Here is a 14,410-nt window from a genome sequence, read left to right as displayed (position 1 = left end):
GTGCCGTGTCCACCAGGCACCAACGTGGTCACCGGCAAGTGGCTCTTTCGCCACAAGCTGACCTCGGACGGCTCCCTCGACCGCTACAAGGCCCGTTGGGTCCTTCGGGGCTTCACACAGCGCCCCGGAGTGGACTATGACGAGACCTTCAGCCCCGTCGTCAAGTTCGCCACTGTTCGCGCCGTCCTCTCCCTCGCCCTCTCCCGCGACTGGGCGATCCATCAGCTCGATGTCAAGAATGCCTTCCTCCATGGCACTCTGACGGAGACTGTCTACTGCAGCCAGCCCACCGGCTTCGTCGACGCTGACCGTCCGGATCTGGTCTGCCGGCTGAACCGGTCCCTGTACGGCCTCAAGCAGGCGCCACGGGCTTGGTACAGTCGCTTCGCCTCCTACCTGGCCTCCATCGGCTTCGTCGAGGCCAAGTCGGACACGTCCCTGTTCATCTACCGGCGCGGCGACGACACTGTCTACCTCCTGCTCTACGCCGACGACATTGTGCTCACGGCATCCACCGCCGACCTTCTACACCGCACGATCGTCGCCATTCAGTGGGAGTTCGCGATGAAGGACCTGGGGCCCCTACACCACTTCCTCGGCATCACCGCCGAGCGTCGGCCTCAGGGTCTCTTCCTCCACCAGCGCTAGTACGCCATCGACATCCTGGAGCGGGCTGGCATGTCTGACTGCAAGCCCTGCTCCACGCCTGTCGACACTCAGGCGAAGCTCTCTGAGGACGACGGGCCTCCGGTCGCCGACGCGACGTCCTACCGGAGCCTGACCGGCGCGCTCCAGTACCTCACCTTCTCCAGGCCCGATATCGCATACGCCGTCCAGCAGGTGTGCCTGCATATGCACACTCCGCGGGAGCCCCATCTCACCGCGCTCAAGCGGATTCTGCGCTACCTCCGCGACTCCCTCGACTACGGCCTCCTACTCCGACCATCCCCGACGTCGGAGCTCGTGGTCTACACCGACGCTGACTGGGCTGGCTGTCCCGACACGCGCCGGTCCACCTCCGGTTACGCCGTGTTCCTGGGCGCCAACCTCGTCTCTTGGGCCGCCAAGCGACAGCACGTCGTCTCTCGCTCCAGCGCTGAGGCCGAGTACCGTGCCGTGGCCAACGGCGTGGTAGAGGCCTCCTGGATGCGCCAGCTCCTCCACGAGCTCCACAGTCCCCTCCAGCGCGCCACCCTCGTCTACTGCGACAACGTCAGCGCGGTCTACCTCTCCACCAACCTCGTGCAGCATCAGCGCACGAAGCACGTGGAGATCGACCTGCACTTCGTCCGCGAGCGTGTCGCTGCCGGTGACGTTCGGGTTCTCAGCGTCCCCACCACGCTGCAGTTCGCCGACATTTTCACCAAGGGGTTACCGTCGAGTGTATTTTTAGACTTTCGATCCAGTCTCAACATCTGTACAGGATAGAGTTGTGACTGCGGGGGGGTGTTAGATACCCGTCTCTTGTAATGGGCCTGGCCCAGTTATTTGGTCTATTAATACACTGCCCAACCCTCCTCTAGGGTTAGGGGTTCTCATTCCAACAGGCATGAACATCATCATCATTTTGGGGGCCTGGTGTCTATGGATCCACCGCAACAAAGCTGTCTTTAATGGGGAGACCCCTTCACTAAGCTCTATCAGATGCGTCTTTCTCGTTGAGATTGGGTGTTGGATTACGGCTGGAGCCAAGCATCTTCAGAGCTTTGGTTTAGAGTTCGCGCGTAACCTTCACAGGGTCTAGGGAGTGGTGTGAGTTTTTTGTTTTGATTAAGCCTGCTTAGGGCTTTGTACCTTGGTCCATTTTGGACCTTTTTTCTTCTCTAATTAAATGATGCGCAGTTCTCCTGCGCTTTCGAAAAAAACAATAGACAACCGTGCTCTTGGTGAGGGGGTTGTGGAGCTCTTGGAAAAGCTAGCGTAGCTAGCTCACCTCTGTCACACCGTTGGCAACAGCATGATATTCAACCTCAGAACTAGAGAGAGAGACCATAGGTTGTTGCTTGGAGGATGAGGAGACAAGGTTGTCCCCAAGGAACACCATATAGTCAGAGGTGGACTGACGGGTGTCCGGGCTCCAGGTCCAGTTAGTGTAGACAACCAGTTCGTGCATGGAGGAGCCCTGAAGGTACCAGTGGATCCGCTTGACAGCGGACAGGTGTGGCTCTCATGGATCATGCATGTAGAGACAAACCTGCTGAACTGCATAGCATGTTGGGCCATGTAACCAGATGAAGACAAATGAGACAATTATCTTTGCTAGACTTCAAGAGCTGCCCACACTTTCTATCTCCTCTTTATTGTGTCGTCGATCTACGCCCAAGCCACCACGGTGCCTTCTCGAAATCGAAGGTTCCGACCTTAACCTTTAATCTCACATCCCTACACACTTCTCAACCACGACAAAGTCAAGGTGTTAAAGTGGATGCACTAACCACTTTAACCCAAAATCTTAAGCTAATAAGAGAAGGTAAGCAATCCACTTATACACTTCAACACCCCCACGTATGGCGATGGATCCTTGTGTAGGGGCTGGGAGAGCTCAAAGCATGAGTAAAGATCTGGCCTATGGGAGGGCAGACCCTGATGCTACATGGGGGGCTAGCTTTCATGACCTTTCTCGGTCTGGGCTCCGATTGAGTTTCTTCTTAATATAATACCGTGGGGGCGGTCTTTCCCCTACCGGCTGAGTTTTTTTGTATAGTGGTGAAAGCTGTCTCACTGGGTCACTAGGTTACGGATTTGAAGCAGCCTCTCCGTATTTGCAGGGGGAAGACCGACCTCGGTTTATCCCTTCTCTAAATCCCACTCTTGTGGAAGCTTCTAGCACTGGGTCTGCCCTTTGACTGTCAAGTTAGAATCCATTTTATCCTCTTTTAAAAAAGTTGTATGTTTATTCTTTGTACTTTCTAGAACCTGGTACCTCAATCCTGTCGGCTTCGATGAACTTCTATAGTGTGTCATGTACATTAAACCTATCTTGTAGTGATTAATAGAATGAGAAGGTGCTCTTATTAAAGTGCAAACAGTTGGAGCATTTGTAAGGTTGCTAGTAGGATATCATGCGTATGATTAACATCATAGAGAAGACAAAAAATATTGACCTTTGGTCATCACTGAGTTGTTATTGCATGGTATGTGCAGGCTGATTTGGAAGAAGCTAAGTCACAAGAAAATAAGAAGCTCCAATTACAATTGCAGGAATTGCAATTGCAACTCAAAGACACAAAGGACCTATTGAAAAGGGAACATGAAGCTGCCAAAGAAGCATCAGAGAAGGCTGCTGCAGTACCAGAGATTCTTGCTGATACAGCTCAAGTCAATGAGCTTACTGCTGAAAATGAGAAGCTCAAGGTATCAATTTAACAAATTTTAAGTGGACAGAGTATGTGATATCCAAGTAATGTTTGTAGCCTCAATTGAGATAATGATATTGTTCTCTTCTTATTTCCAGTCATTGGTGGCCTCTTTTGAGGAAAAACTTCAGAATGCAGAACAGAAGTTCGAAGAAACAGAGAAAGCTAGGGAAGAATTAGTCAAGAAAGCAACAGATGCAGAGTCAAAGATAAATGAACTGAAGAACACAATGCAAAGGTTCTTCTGACGTTACATAAAAGTGTTGATTCTATCTGCAAAGTTATAAGGCATTACATGTGTAAATTTTGTCATGATTAGCCTTCAAGAAAAGTTGACTAGCACGGAGGCAGAAAACCATGTTCTCAGGCAGCAATCTATGAAAGCAAGACCTGATAATATGCCTTTGCTTAACATGCATCGGAAATCAGTAATCTCTCTCTCTCCTCTCTCTCTTCATGGAAATTTAGCATGCAGATTGGATTAAGGTCGGTGTTTGTTTAAGTTAAAAAGTGAGTGTGCAATCTAAGACTTGTGGATGTGTTGTATGCTCTTACCCATTTTCCTTTTAATATAATGATATAAGGAAAAGAATAACATACACATGCTCTTATGCTTCTCTGTATTTGCAACTCTGCAGAATTTGGCTAATGGAAGCCTACATTCTGACGAACAGGTGTGGATCATCAACCTTATAGGTGTTGTACTTATTTTTTCATTTAATTGTAACTTAATGTTATAATCTCTCCAGACGCCTCACGGCACTCCTATGGAGTTTGGAAGGAGATCCATCATTGAGAGACATAATGTATGTTTACTTGGTTGATACTTGATATCTATAAGCATTTATTAAAAGGGAAACAAATCAACTTATGGTTTCATTTAACTTTCCTTCAGGAGAGTGTTGATGCATTGATAAATTGTGTTGTTGAAAATGTTGGATTCAGTGAAGGGAAGCCGGTTGCTGCAATAACCATATACAAATGCCTTCTTCATTGGAGAATTTTTGAGACGGACAAAACAAATGTTTTTGATCGATTGATTCAGATTTTTGGTTCTGCAATGCAGGTACAACTTTCTAGTATCTCAAGCCGAAATGCTTCATCTGCTCACTTTCTGATATCACTTGGCGACCATGTTCTTTTATCTCACTATTCTTACCTTCCTAAAATATCATGTATTTCTCAGAAACAAGATAACAATGCTGATCTTGCATACTGGTTATCAAATTCATCATCTCTACTGATTATACTACAAAAGAGCCTCAAACCTCCTGGTTCATCTGTAACAACTCCAATGAAAAGACCACAGACTCAGACATCATTCCTTGGAAGGATGGTATGTATCCGACGTATATGACATTGCATAATATAATTTTCATTCGAGTGCAGATTTGGTGCCCAGGGCACCCTTGTTAGCTAAAATACCATGTTGCAGTGTTTCAAAAATCATCACAAAAATTATGTATGTACACATAAAGTTAAGTATTAGCTGTAATAATTTAGTCTGAAATCCATCCTAGATGCCAAGAAACAAGTAGTCAACCTGGCACTGTTTGGTGCGGAAAAGATGTTAAATGGATGCACCGTTTGGTGAGCTGGAGCTTGGAGGGCTGCCAATTTTTAGTCTCCAGGAGCTGGGATGGGCTCTTCGGATGAGATGGCTGTGGCTAGCCAAGGCTCATCCTGGGAGGCTTTGGTCTTCTCTACCTATGCAGTTCCTTGACAGGGTTAGGTTCTTCTCTACAGCAATGCAAACTGAGATTGAAAATAGAGCTTCAACCTTATTTTAGAAGGACCAATTGTTGCATGGGAAGCGTATTGAGGATTTAGCGCTAGATTGTTTGCAGTAGTGCCCAGTCACGTAGTTAACAGCAGGAAGGTGCAAGAAGCCATTGCAAACAGGAGTTGGATAGCTGATATCAAGGGTGCCTTAATAGTAGGAGTCATTGCTGATTTTCTCACCCTTTAGGATCTCTTAATTACGGTGAACTGTACCCAGAGATAGAGGATAAACACATCTTCAGGCTGGCGAGCGATGGGAAATATTCAGCCAAAGCAGCTTATGAGGGTTTCTTCATTGATTCAACCGACCAAATTTTGCAAACCTGGGCTCCTCCAAAATGTAATTTTTTTGTGTGACTAGTTGCTCTTCAGAGGTGTTGGACAGCAGATCATCTGCAAACAAGGGGGCTTGAGTGCCCTAAAAGATGCCTGCTTTGTGATCAATAACCATAGAAAACTTATTGTGGGGTGTGCTTTTGCTACAAAATTCTGGTTTAGGCCGTTGTGGCAGATTAACCTTTAGGGCCTTACTCCTCAGCCAGGTGAAGCGATTGCTATGGAATGGTGGAAAAGTGCAACTAAGCAGGTGCAAGACATTGCTTCAAAGGGACTTAACTCGTTAATTACTTATGGAATCTAGATCCTTTGGAACCACAGAAGTGGTTGTGTTTTTGAGAGGACCACTCCTAGTTTGTCTGTTGCCGTTAGAAGAGCCGAAGAAGAGAGTTGTGGGAGATGGCAGAGGTCAAGAATCTCTCCCTCCTAACAGCCCCAATCCCAGGGTTGTAGGATCTTTTGGTAGTTTTAGTAGCTGTAATGGATCCTTGTATATATTTTCGCTTTTGTCCACCGTAAGGTGATTGTTGGAGAATGAAACCCTAACCCTAATTAGGGCGATGGCGTGATGTTGTATTAATAGGTAGAAAGGTTTTAGGCTGGGCCTAAGCCCATTACACTTGTGACACACACACTTGTATAACATCCCCCACAGTCGCAACTCTAGGTATTACAGATGTTGAGACTGGACCGAAACTTCGAGAATACTGTGGATGGGAGCCCCTTGGTGAAGATGTAGGCGAACTACAAAGTGGAGATCGATCTTCACATTCTTCGCGCGCTGGTACTGAATGGGGTTTGTGGAGAGGTAGACCACGCTGACGTTGCCGCAGTAAACATGTGTGGCATGCACGAGGGGACTGTGGAGCTCCTGAACCAGCCGACGGAGCCAAGATGCCTCGACCACGGTGTTGGCCACAATGCGATACTTGACCTCAGCGCTGGAGCGGGAGACTACATGCTGCTGCTTTGAGGACCTAGAGACGAGGTTAGCGCCCAGGAACATAGCGTGGGCAGAGGTGGACTAGTGCGTGTCGGGGCAACCAGCCCAATTAGCGCCAGTGTGGATGACCATCTCAGAAGTCTGAAAGGGTCGAAGAAGACCGTAGTCAAGGGTGCCACGGAGATAGCGAAGAATCCACTTGGCGGTGGTGAGGTGGGGCTCTTGCGAGGTGTGCATGTGAAGGCACACCTGCTGGACCATGTAGTCGGTGTCGGGTCGGTGAAGGTGAGGTACTATAGAGCCCCCGCGAAGCTTCGATAGGACATTATGTCGCCAATTGGGACGCCTTCGTTGTTGGAGACCTTCGTCTGAGTGTCAACAAGCGTGGAGCAGAGCTTGTAGTCGGACATGCGGGTCCGCGCCAGAATGTCGATGGTGTACTGGTACTGGTGAAGGAAGAGAACCTAGGGGCGATGCTCTATGGTGACCCTGAGGAAGTGGATGGAGAGGGCCCAGGTCTTTCATCGCAAACTCAAGCTGCAGGGTGGGATCATGCGCTGGAGGAGGGCAACACTAGACGTCGTGAGCACGATGTTGTTGACGTAGAAAAGGAGGTAGACGGTGTCATCGCCACGCCGAAGGATGAACAGGGACGTGTCTGACTTGGCCTCGACGAAGCCGAGGGAGGCCAAGTAGGAGGCGAAGCAACTGTACTAGGCATGTGTTGCCTGCTTGTGGCTATACAAAGAGCGGTTAAGCTTACACACCATACTCGGGTGTGTGGAGTCGACAAAGCCGGTGGGCTGACTGTGGTACACTGTCTCTGTCAGAGTGCCGTGAAGGAAGACATTCTTGATGTCCAGCTAGTGGACTACACAGTCCCGAGAAGACGAGAGAGGATGGTCCGAACGACGGTAGGATTGATGACGAGGCTGAAGGTCTCGTCGTAGTCCATTTCGAGGTGCTGAGTGAAGCCCCGAAGGACACAACGGGTCTTGTACTGATGCAGAGTACCATCAGCCTTGACCTTGTGATGGAAAATCCACTTGTTAGTTACCACGTTGGTGGCATGGGGATATGGCACCAAGTCATAGATGTGGTTGGCCAGCGAGGCTGCATACTCCTCCATAGCACTACGCTAGTGACGATTGGCGAGCGCAGTACAGTCGAAGGAGGGGACAGGCGAGGGAGTTGGAGCGGTGGCGGTCATGAGCATCAGCCGGTCAACTTGTCAGAGAACATCGACCGATCGGCGCATGACCATCAGGTGGACATGGCGAGGGTCGCAGTGGATGGTTATAGGATGGTGCACTGGTGGCTCGTCACGAGAGAGGGCCAGAGCACGAGTGGCTCATCAGAAGAGTGGACTAGAGGATCGGGCCACAAACGTTGCTGGTAGATGCGGGTAGGATCAGCGAAACGAGTTGTAGGCACCGGGAAGTATGAGGCCGTGCATGGCACGATCGACAGTGATTGGGCGGTGTGTGGCGCGTGCAGGAGCAACGGGTCGCTCGTGGCACCGTCGGAGGCGACAGGCCGTGATGGGCACGGTCGAAGGTGATAATACCGTGCAGGGTGCGAAGGATGTGGCGGGACTAGTGCTAAGGAGAGAGGAGGAACGTCGACGGAATCGGTATCGAGGAGAGAGTCGAGGTTAGGAGGTGGGGAGGAGCCAGCAAGGGAGAAAGCATCCTCATTGAAAAAACATGTCAAGAGATGATAATGTGGTGGGTGAGAAGATCGAGGCACCACTATCCCTTGTGATTAGAGGAGTACCCGAGGAAAAGGCAACAAGTGGGTCAGGGTGTAATTTTGTGGGGAGCGGTGGTAGAGATGTTAAGATAGTAGGCACAACCAAAGACGCGAAGGTGCGTGTAGGAAGGGACGGTGCCGAAGAAGATGAAGAAACAAGTGGGATGATTGACCACCTTGGAGGGGAGGCGATTCAGGAGGTAGGTGGTAGTGTGGAGACCCTTAGCCTAGTAACGAGCAGGTAGGGAGGTCTAAAACATAATGGTGTGAATGAGGTTGGTGATGATGTGAATCATGCACTCGACCTTGCCATTATGGGGAGAGGTGTAAGGACATGACATTCGCAGCTGCACACCACACGAGAGAAAGAAGGCACGAGACATATAGTTATCGAACTCTGGCCCATTGTCACACCGAACACCTCAGATGATGCAACCGAACTGAGTCAACACCCATGCGAAGAGTGAGATAGGGTGGTGAAGCATGTCCAAGGCTCCAAGCGTCTACCATGTGACTCTTCGTTACTACGCATTTGAAGCGACCAAGTCGCACGGCGTACGTGACATGCTCGCGCCTAGAAGTCGGAAGGTCGAAAGCTATTGCTTGGTGCTCACCAGTCGCCCTAAACTAAGTCGGACGGGCAAGCATAGGCTCCACCACTCTAGGCGGGTATGGGTACCGGTCGGGTATAAAATACCCGATAGGTCCGGGTATGGGTGTGGAATTGTATCCGCACACGAGTACGAGTATTGGAGCGGGGAGTTTCTAGTCTAACGGGGCCGAGTTCGAGGTAGCAAAACCCGGCGGGTCTTCACCCGTTGCCATCTCTACCCTTACCCTAATTAGGATGGAACAGTTGCATTAATAGGTAGAAAAGTATATGAGCTTTTTCAACTCATTATGGTTTTGACGCACACATATGCCTAACAATGACTTTTTCCTTTTTTCATGTATTGGTCTATTTTAGACCTTTTTCTTGTTAATATAATGATGCATCGTGCGTTTGAAAAAAAAAAACTGGCACTATTAATCATGTGCTAGTGACACATCTATTTTTTAATCTCGGCACTAAAGATGAATTTCAAACTCAATTGGTGGCTACACTTAACTTTAGGTATACTACACGCATGAAATTTGTGATGATTTTTTAAACTTAACTTTAGGTATACTACACACATGAAATTTGTGATGATTTTTGAAACATTATAACGTGGTATTTTAGTTAACAAGGGCGGCATATGATTTTCCTTTCCATTCGATGGAATCATTGAGACTTTTTTATTATTATTTAATCCGTTGGTCTCTCTGAACTTTGATCCTGTGTCTAGCAGCTGTAATTTGTTAAAAAAAATTTGGGATGGGTTACAAAATGTTATTGGTTGATTTTTTTTTTCTTTGATGGAATATGGTCCCCAGGGATTTCGTGCTTCAAGTATTACTGTTGATATGGATCTTGTCCGCCAAGTTGAGGCCAAGTATCCTGCTCTCCTTTTTAAGCAGCAACTTACAGCTTTTGTGGAAGGCTTATATGGAATGATCCGAGACAATGTGAAGAAAGAAATATCTTCAGTAATTTCACTAGTCATTCAGGTTACCCCATCTATCGAAAGTCATCCTCAGGTTAAATATCATTTCATATTTTTGATTGTTCCAGCAGGATTAGTACAATGTTTAAAATAAGCATGTTGGAGGACCGTAGGTGCGTTGTAGGTGTGTGTTGTAGGGATGATATGCAGCTCTCCTGAGTATTTGAGATTTCCTTTAAAAAACCCAACATATCTCCAGAATATATATTCAGCAAAATATTTTCAAGTACTAACATCCATTTTTTAATGAAATAGGAGAGCTGTGTATTATTTCATTAAGAGAGAAAGATAACGGGTCAGGTTAACATAGACCAACTCGAGAGGGGTCACCTCCCACACACCCTGAACACGAAGTCACAAAAGCTCCATGGACTGGAGTGAAAAAACACTCAGACCAAACAAGACCAAGGATCCCTAGGGCCTAAGCACCTGGGAGCGGTGAGCCAGTGACCTCATGAGAAGTTCATCGAGTTTAGAAGCACCGGCCATGCAACATAAGGCACATTCATCTCCCACGGTCTGAAGAAGCAAATTAACACTAGGCATCGCTCCTTCAAGCACACACGAATTCTGGTGTTTCCACACCTCCCAGTATACTAAAATGATGAATGAATTCAGCCCTTTGAGCATCTCTTTAGGAACTCTAATAGCCTTCTTCCACCAGCTAGAGAAGTGAACATTTGTTGTCAAGAGTGCAACAACGTCAAAATTCAGTCAGTCGCTGTAGGATCAAGGACCACACTTGCCAGGTAAAGACACACGAGATGAGCAATTGTTGGATAGTCTCTCCAATCCAGTCAAAAACAATTAACGCTTTTGACTTATGATTTCCATGGTGCAAATTTTAACCACTATTTTTATAGAAGAATATAGTTGTCATATCTATGGAAGTGCTTTCAGGACAAATCTGCACATGGTTTTTTTTTTGTTTCCAAACTATTTTTTTGTGAAAGTTATTGATCGCCCAGAATTAAAAGCTTGACTAGATTTTGGTCAAAGTGTGTGAGTATTTGTGACTGGAGGGAGTAGCGTTACTGACCAATGTTGGCTGGCTCCACACACATGCACACTTGCAAGAGCTTTCCAAATTAACAACAACTAATCATAACTGTCATTCACTCAGTAACTTACCTTTCCCACTGACATGCTGAACACTCTTGGTTGCTCTGTGACGAAATTAAGATGTTCCTTCTACCATGCATGTCTTCTTGTTTTTATAAGGCTGTAGTTTTTTTATAAAAAAAAATTGCATGCCACTTCTATAGCTGCACTTCTCTAGTCTAATGCCTTGTTATATCCTTATTGATTCTCAAGGCACCAAGAAATGCAAAAGCTGGTTTGATCACAGATCAAGGTAGCTATTGGCAGACAATAGTCAAACATTTGAATGACCTCTTAGAAATTTTGCAAGAAAATTGTGTAAGTGTTACTGCTTTCTGTGTACTTGCATTGCATTTGGTTACATGGTGTTCTGGTTTCTGATCATTGTGCTGAAATTCTAGGTACCGACAGTTTTTGCTCGGAAGATCTTTACACAGATTTTCTCATTCATCAATGCTCAACTCTTAAATAGGTACAACCTTTTAGTCTATAATTCAGCGTGACATAGTTTTTCTAATGTTAATGTTTTCTTCTCCTGTAACGTTCTAGTCTTCTCGTGCGTCGGGAGTGCTGTTCCTTTAGCAATGGGGAATATGTGAAACAAGGGTTGGACGAACTTGAGACTTGGTGCACAGTGGCCAAGCCAGAGGTAAATAAATGGAAAAATGATTACATCACCGATGTGACATTTATACTTCATCCGTTCAAGTATTATACCTTGAAATTCCAAACATGGAGCAAATAGCCCCTGTATAGTCTTTTTTTTCTCCCTGTCATGTACACTGGAAATGCAGTGCTACCTAAATAACTACAAACCCTTCTCGTGCAAAATGATGCTGTATGACCATCTTGCATGGCCCCTTATTTACCATTGCGTCTCTTCTATAAAGTAAAACAAAACAAAAGTTTTGTGTTTGGTTTCTGTTTGATCTTCTTTTGTAAGGTTGGCCATGGTTGCCTGGTAAACCCAGGTTTATTTCGTAGTAGTATTGGTTTTTCCGTAATAAATCCAGGATGGTGTTTCCCTAAAAAGGTAAAACAGAAGAAAGGTATCAATTAAAATGGCAGTACAGTTCCAGCATTGGTATCCTTCATTCATTTCCCTTTTACTAACTGTCAAATACTACAGTACGCAGGATCAGCATGGGATGAACTTAAGCACATATGCCAGGCTGTTGGTTTCCTGGTACGTAACTACTTAGTTTCAAGCAACAGAGAATTGGGAAAGTTTGTGATAAATTGAAAGTTGGGGAAAAAACAGGCTGTTGGTATACTTCATTCATTTCCCTTTCGTTTTAATGGCAAAAAAAGAGAAACTTTGTGATAAATTGAATTTGCAGTTTGCCCTGCTTTTCTCCTTTCATATTATGTGTAATGGAGTTTTAGTATTTCAGGGCCAAATTGTATAATACTATACCTTCTGCGTTGGTCTGCAGGTCATTTTCAAAAAGTTCAGGATCTCGTATGATGAAATCATCAGTGATTTGTGCCCAGTAAGCTGCCCACTACCACCACATGCACACGCACGCAAAAAAAAATTGCTCATCATTTGCACTGCGTTGATGCAGGTATTGAGTGTCCAGCAAATTTACAAAATCTGCACTCAGTACTGGGATGATAAATATAATACCGAGAGTGTATCTGAAGAGGTAAGAAGCAAATATGTGCAAGATGGAGAAAGGTAATTGCGCAGAATTAAATTGACTTGTTGGTTGGATATAGGTCCTTGATGAGATGAAAAAAGTGGTGAACGAGGGATCTGGCCAAGGCACTTCATCAGACAATACATTTTTGCTAAATGAGGAGATAAGGTGATTTTTCGTCTTCTAAAATTTGTATTGGAACGTGAAAGTAAGGAATATGAGATGATGTTGATTTTGAATTCTCTTTCCTGTCACAAACAAACAAACAAACAGCTTGCCTCTATCTCTGGAGGAGATTGCCAACTCTATGGATGCCAAGGAATTTCAGAATGTGAGTCCACCGCAGGAACTCCTTGACAACGCTGCATTCCAGTTCTTGAGAAGCTGAGGATGAGAAAGACAGGGAGGCAGGCATAGATAGAAGATACAGATAGATAGAAATGCCCGGTGTCCCCCTTAGCTAGGTGCTGTAAATTCAGATAGTTCGGTCGGTCCATGTAGCCTTTTGAAATGAAATTCTTGGCCATTCTCGCTTCACGTATGGGCCTTGTAAATTTAGATAGTGTGCGCTGAGCGGAGGAGCCAGTTCACCGACGTCGCCAAGCCGTCGCGGATCCACCCGTCGTTGACCCCATGGACGCTAACCCCACGCCCCCATGGGGGAGGAGGAGGAGGCCACATCGTACAAGCAGCAGCCGGAGAAGATGTGTGGCGGCCAGAGGAAGAAGGCTGAGTCAGTGATCGCAACGGAGAAGTTATGTGGAGTTCTGGCGTTGTGTGGCATTGGGCTGGGGAATTAAGGAGCTCAACCTGTTGGTTAGCGGGTTAGGATAGGGGATGTCCATGTCAGGTAACCGTTTGAAAATTTCCTCCTTTTCTTCTGGTTTATGCTGGTGGTTTGATTTCGTTGGACCTACATATAGGTGGTGATTTTAATTAGTTGATGTTGTTGGATACATGTTTACTGTACTTTTGAAGCTTTATCAGTGGGATTTGCATTGATGCCCTGGTAAATTGCAGCTGCTCTTAACGGGAATGCTGAGAGATTTTCGATTGACAATTCCCTAGGCCTCGTTTGGATTCTTAGAATTGAATTCCATTGTAATAATTATAATTTAGATATAGATCAATCAAACTAATATGATTTTATATTTGTCGATCAATAGTGTATCCCTTCTCTAAATCCTCATCGGAGGAGAAAGAGACAATCCTTGACAGTACCATATCGTTGACTATCCGTGTGATTGGATCCCTGCTCGCACACAGTTGTGAGCTTGGTCGTCTGGATACGTAGGTTTTCTATACAGGTGCAGGTAAATAACACTAGGTTACGCCAGTTCATACATGCTCATTTTTCGAGATGCAGCGCACTGAACACGAGCCGAGCTATGATCAATGCATATGGGGAGCCTGATTCTCCTGATACGAGTAACCAAACACGCGGTATGTTCTTCGCCACACACTTTGCATCGTCATTAGGAGTGATGCCCTCATGTATTTTTGCGATGTTCATAAGTGAGGCCATGCCATCAGCAGCATTATATGACACTGTCAACCCGTAACAATGAAGGAGGAATGGATGGATGGAGTTTGAGGATCGAGGGGTGGATAAGCTCACACATACACTAGGCAAGTGATGTATTGGTGAGGCTAAGTTGGGATAACGTCTAAGTAGTGAAATATTTTATTTGGATAAGGAAGTTCAAGGCTATGCACCAAACAAGGGCAAGAAAACATTTGCTTCTCAAAAAATTACTTGTGTGAGAAACATTGTGAGTTTTGCAACAGGTGTTAGTTTCCTTCGTCGTCATGCCGTCGATGAGGTCTGAGGCATAGTCCTCGCTCTACCAACAATTTGTGCTGATGTTTATTTGTTTGTTTTCTGTTAGTCGCCACCTTAGAGAAGATTTC

At 46.1% G+C, this 14,410-nt stretch overlaps 1 protein-coding gene across 5 annotated transcripts in view; it reads left to right on the top strand.

The window, feature by feature from the left end:
• The window catches only part of LOC103644344 (myosin-6), a 40,993-nt gene extending 27,434 nt beyond the window's left edge, over positions 1-13,559 (top strand). The window contains exons 24-39 of one of the 5 annotated variants that reach the window (XR_004855691.1): positions 3,145-3,354; positions 3,455-3,594; positions 3,676-3,784; positions 3,995-4,030; positions 4,106-4,162; positions 4,252-4,422; positions 4,543-4,692; positions 9,586-9,789; positions 11,070-11,174; positions 11,268-11,328; positions 11,406-11,505; positions 11,986-12,042; positions 12,293-12,349; positions 12,425-12,505; positions 12,579-12,667; positions 12,773-13,559. Coding sequence is in view for 3 of the 5 variants with exons in the window: in XM_008667557.4 (XP_008665779.1) it covers positions 3,145-3,354; positions 3,455-3,594; positions 3,676-3,784; positions 3,995-4,030; positions 4,106-4,162; positions 4,252-4,422; positions 4,543-4,692; positions 9,586-9,789; positions 11,070-11,174; positions 11,258-11,328; positions 11,406-11,505; positions 11,986-12,042; positions 12,293-12,349; positions 12,425-12,505; positions 12,579-12,667; positions 12,773-12,887 (1,752 nt within the window). In the remaining 2 variants the exon portion in view is untranslated. Of the gene's footprint in view, positions 1-3,144; positions 3,355-3,454; positions 3,595-3,675; positions 3,785-3,994; positions 4,031-4,105; positions 4,163-4,251; positions 4,423-4,542; positions 4,693-9,585; positions 9,790-11,069; positions 11,175-11,257; positions 11,329-11,405; positions 11,506-11,985; positions 12,043-12,292; positions 12,350-12,424; positions 12,506-12,578; positions 12,668-12,772 lie in introns of all 5 variants that reach the window. The other 4 variants (XR_002266606.3, XM_008667558.3, XM_008667557.4 and 1 more) reach the window with 4 other exon arrangements.
• The last annotated feature ends 851 nt before the right edge of the window (positions 13,560-14,410 follow it).

The sequence above is a fragment of the Zea mays genome, chromosome 1 (assembly GCF_902167145.1).
Source record: "Zea mays cultivar B73 chromosome 1, Zm-B73-REFERENCE-NAM-5.0, whole genome shotgun sequence".
Lineage (NCBI taxonomy): Eukaryota > Viridiplantae > Streptophyta > Magnoliopsida > Poales > Poaceae > Zea > Zea mays.
Note: the sequence above shows the minus strand (reverse complement) of the source record. Positions and strands in the feature narration are given on the sequence as shown.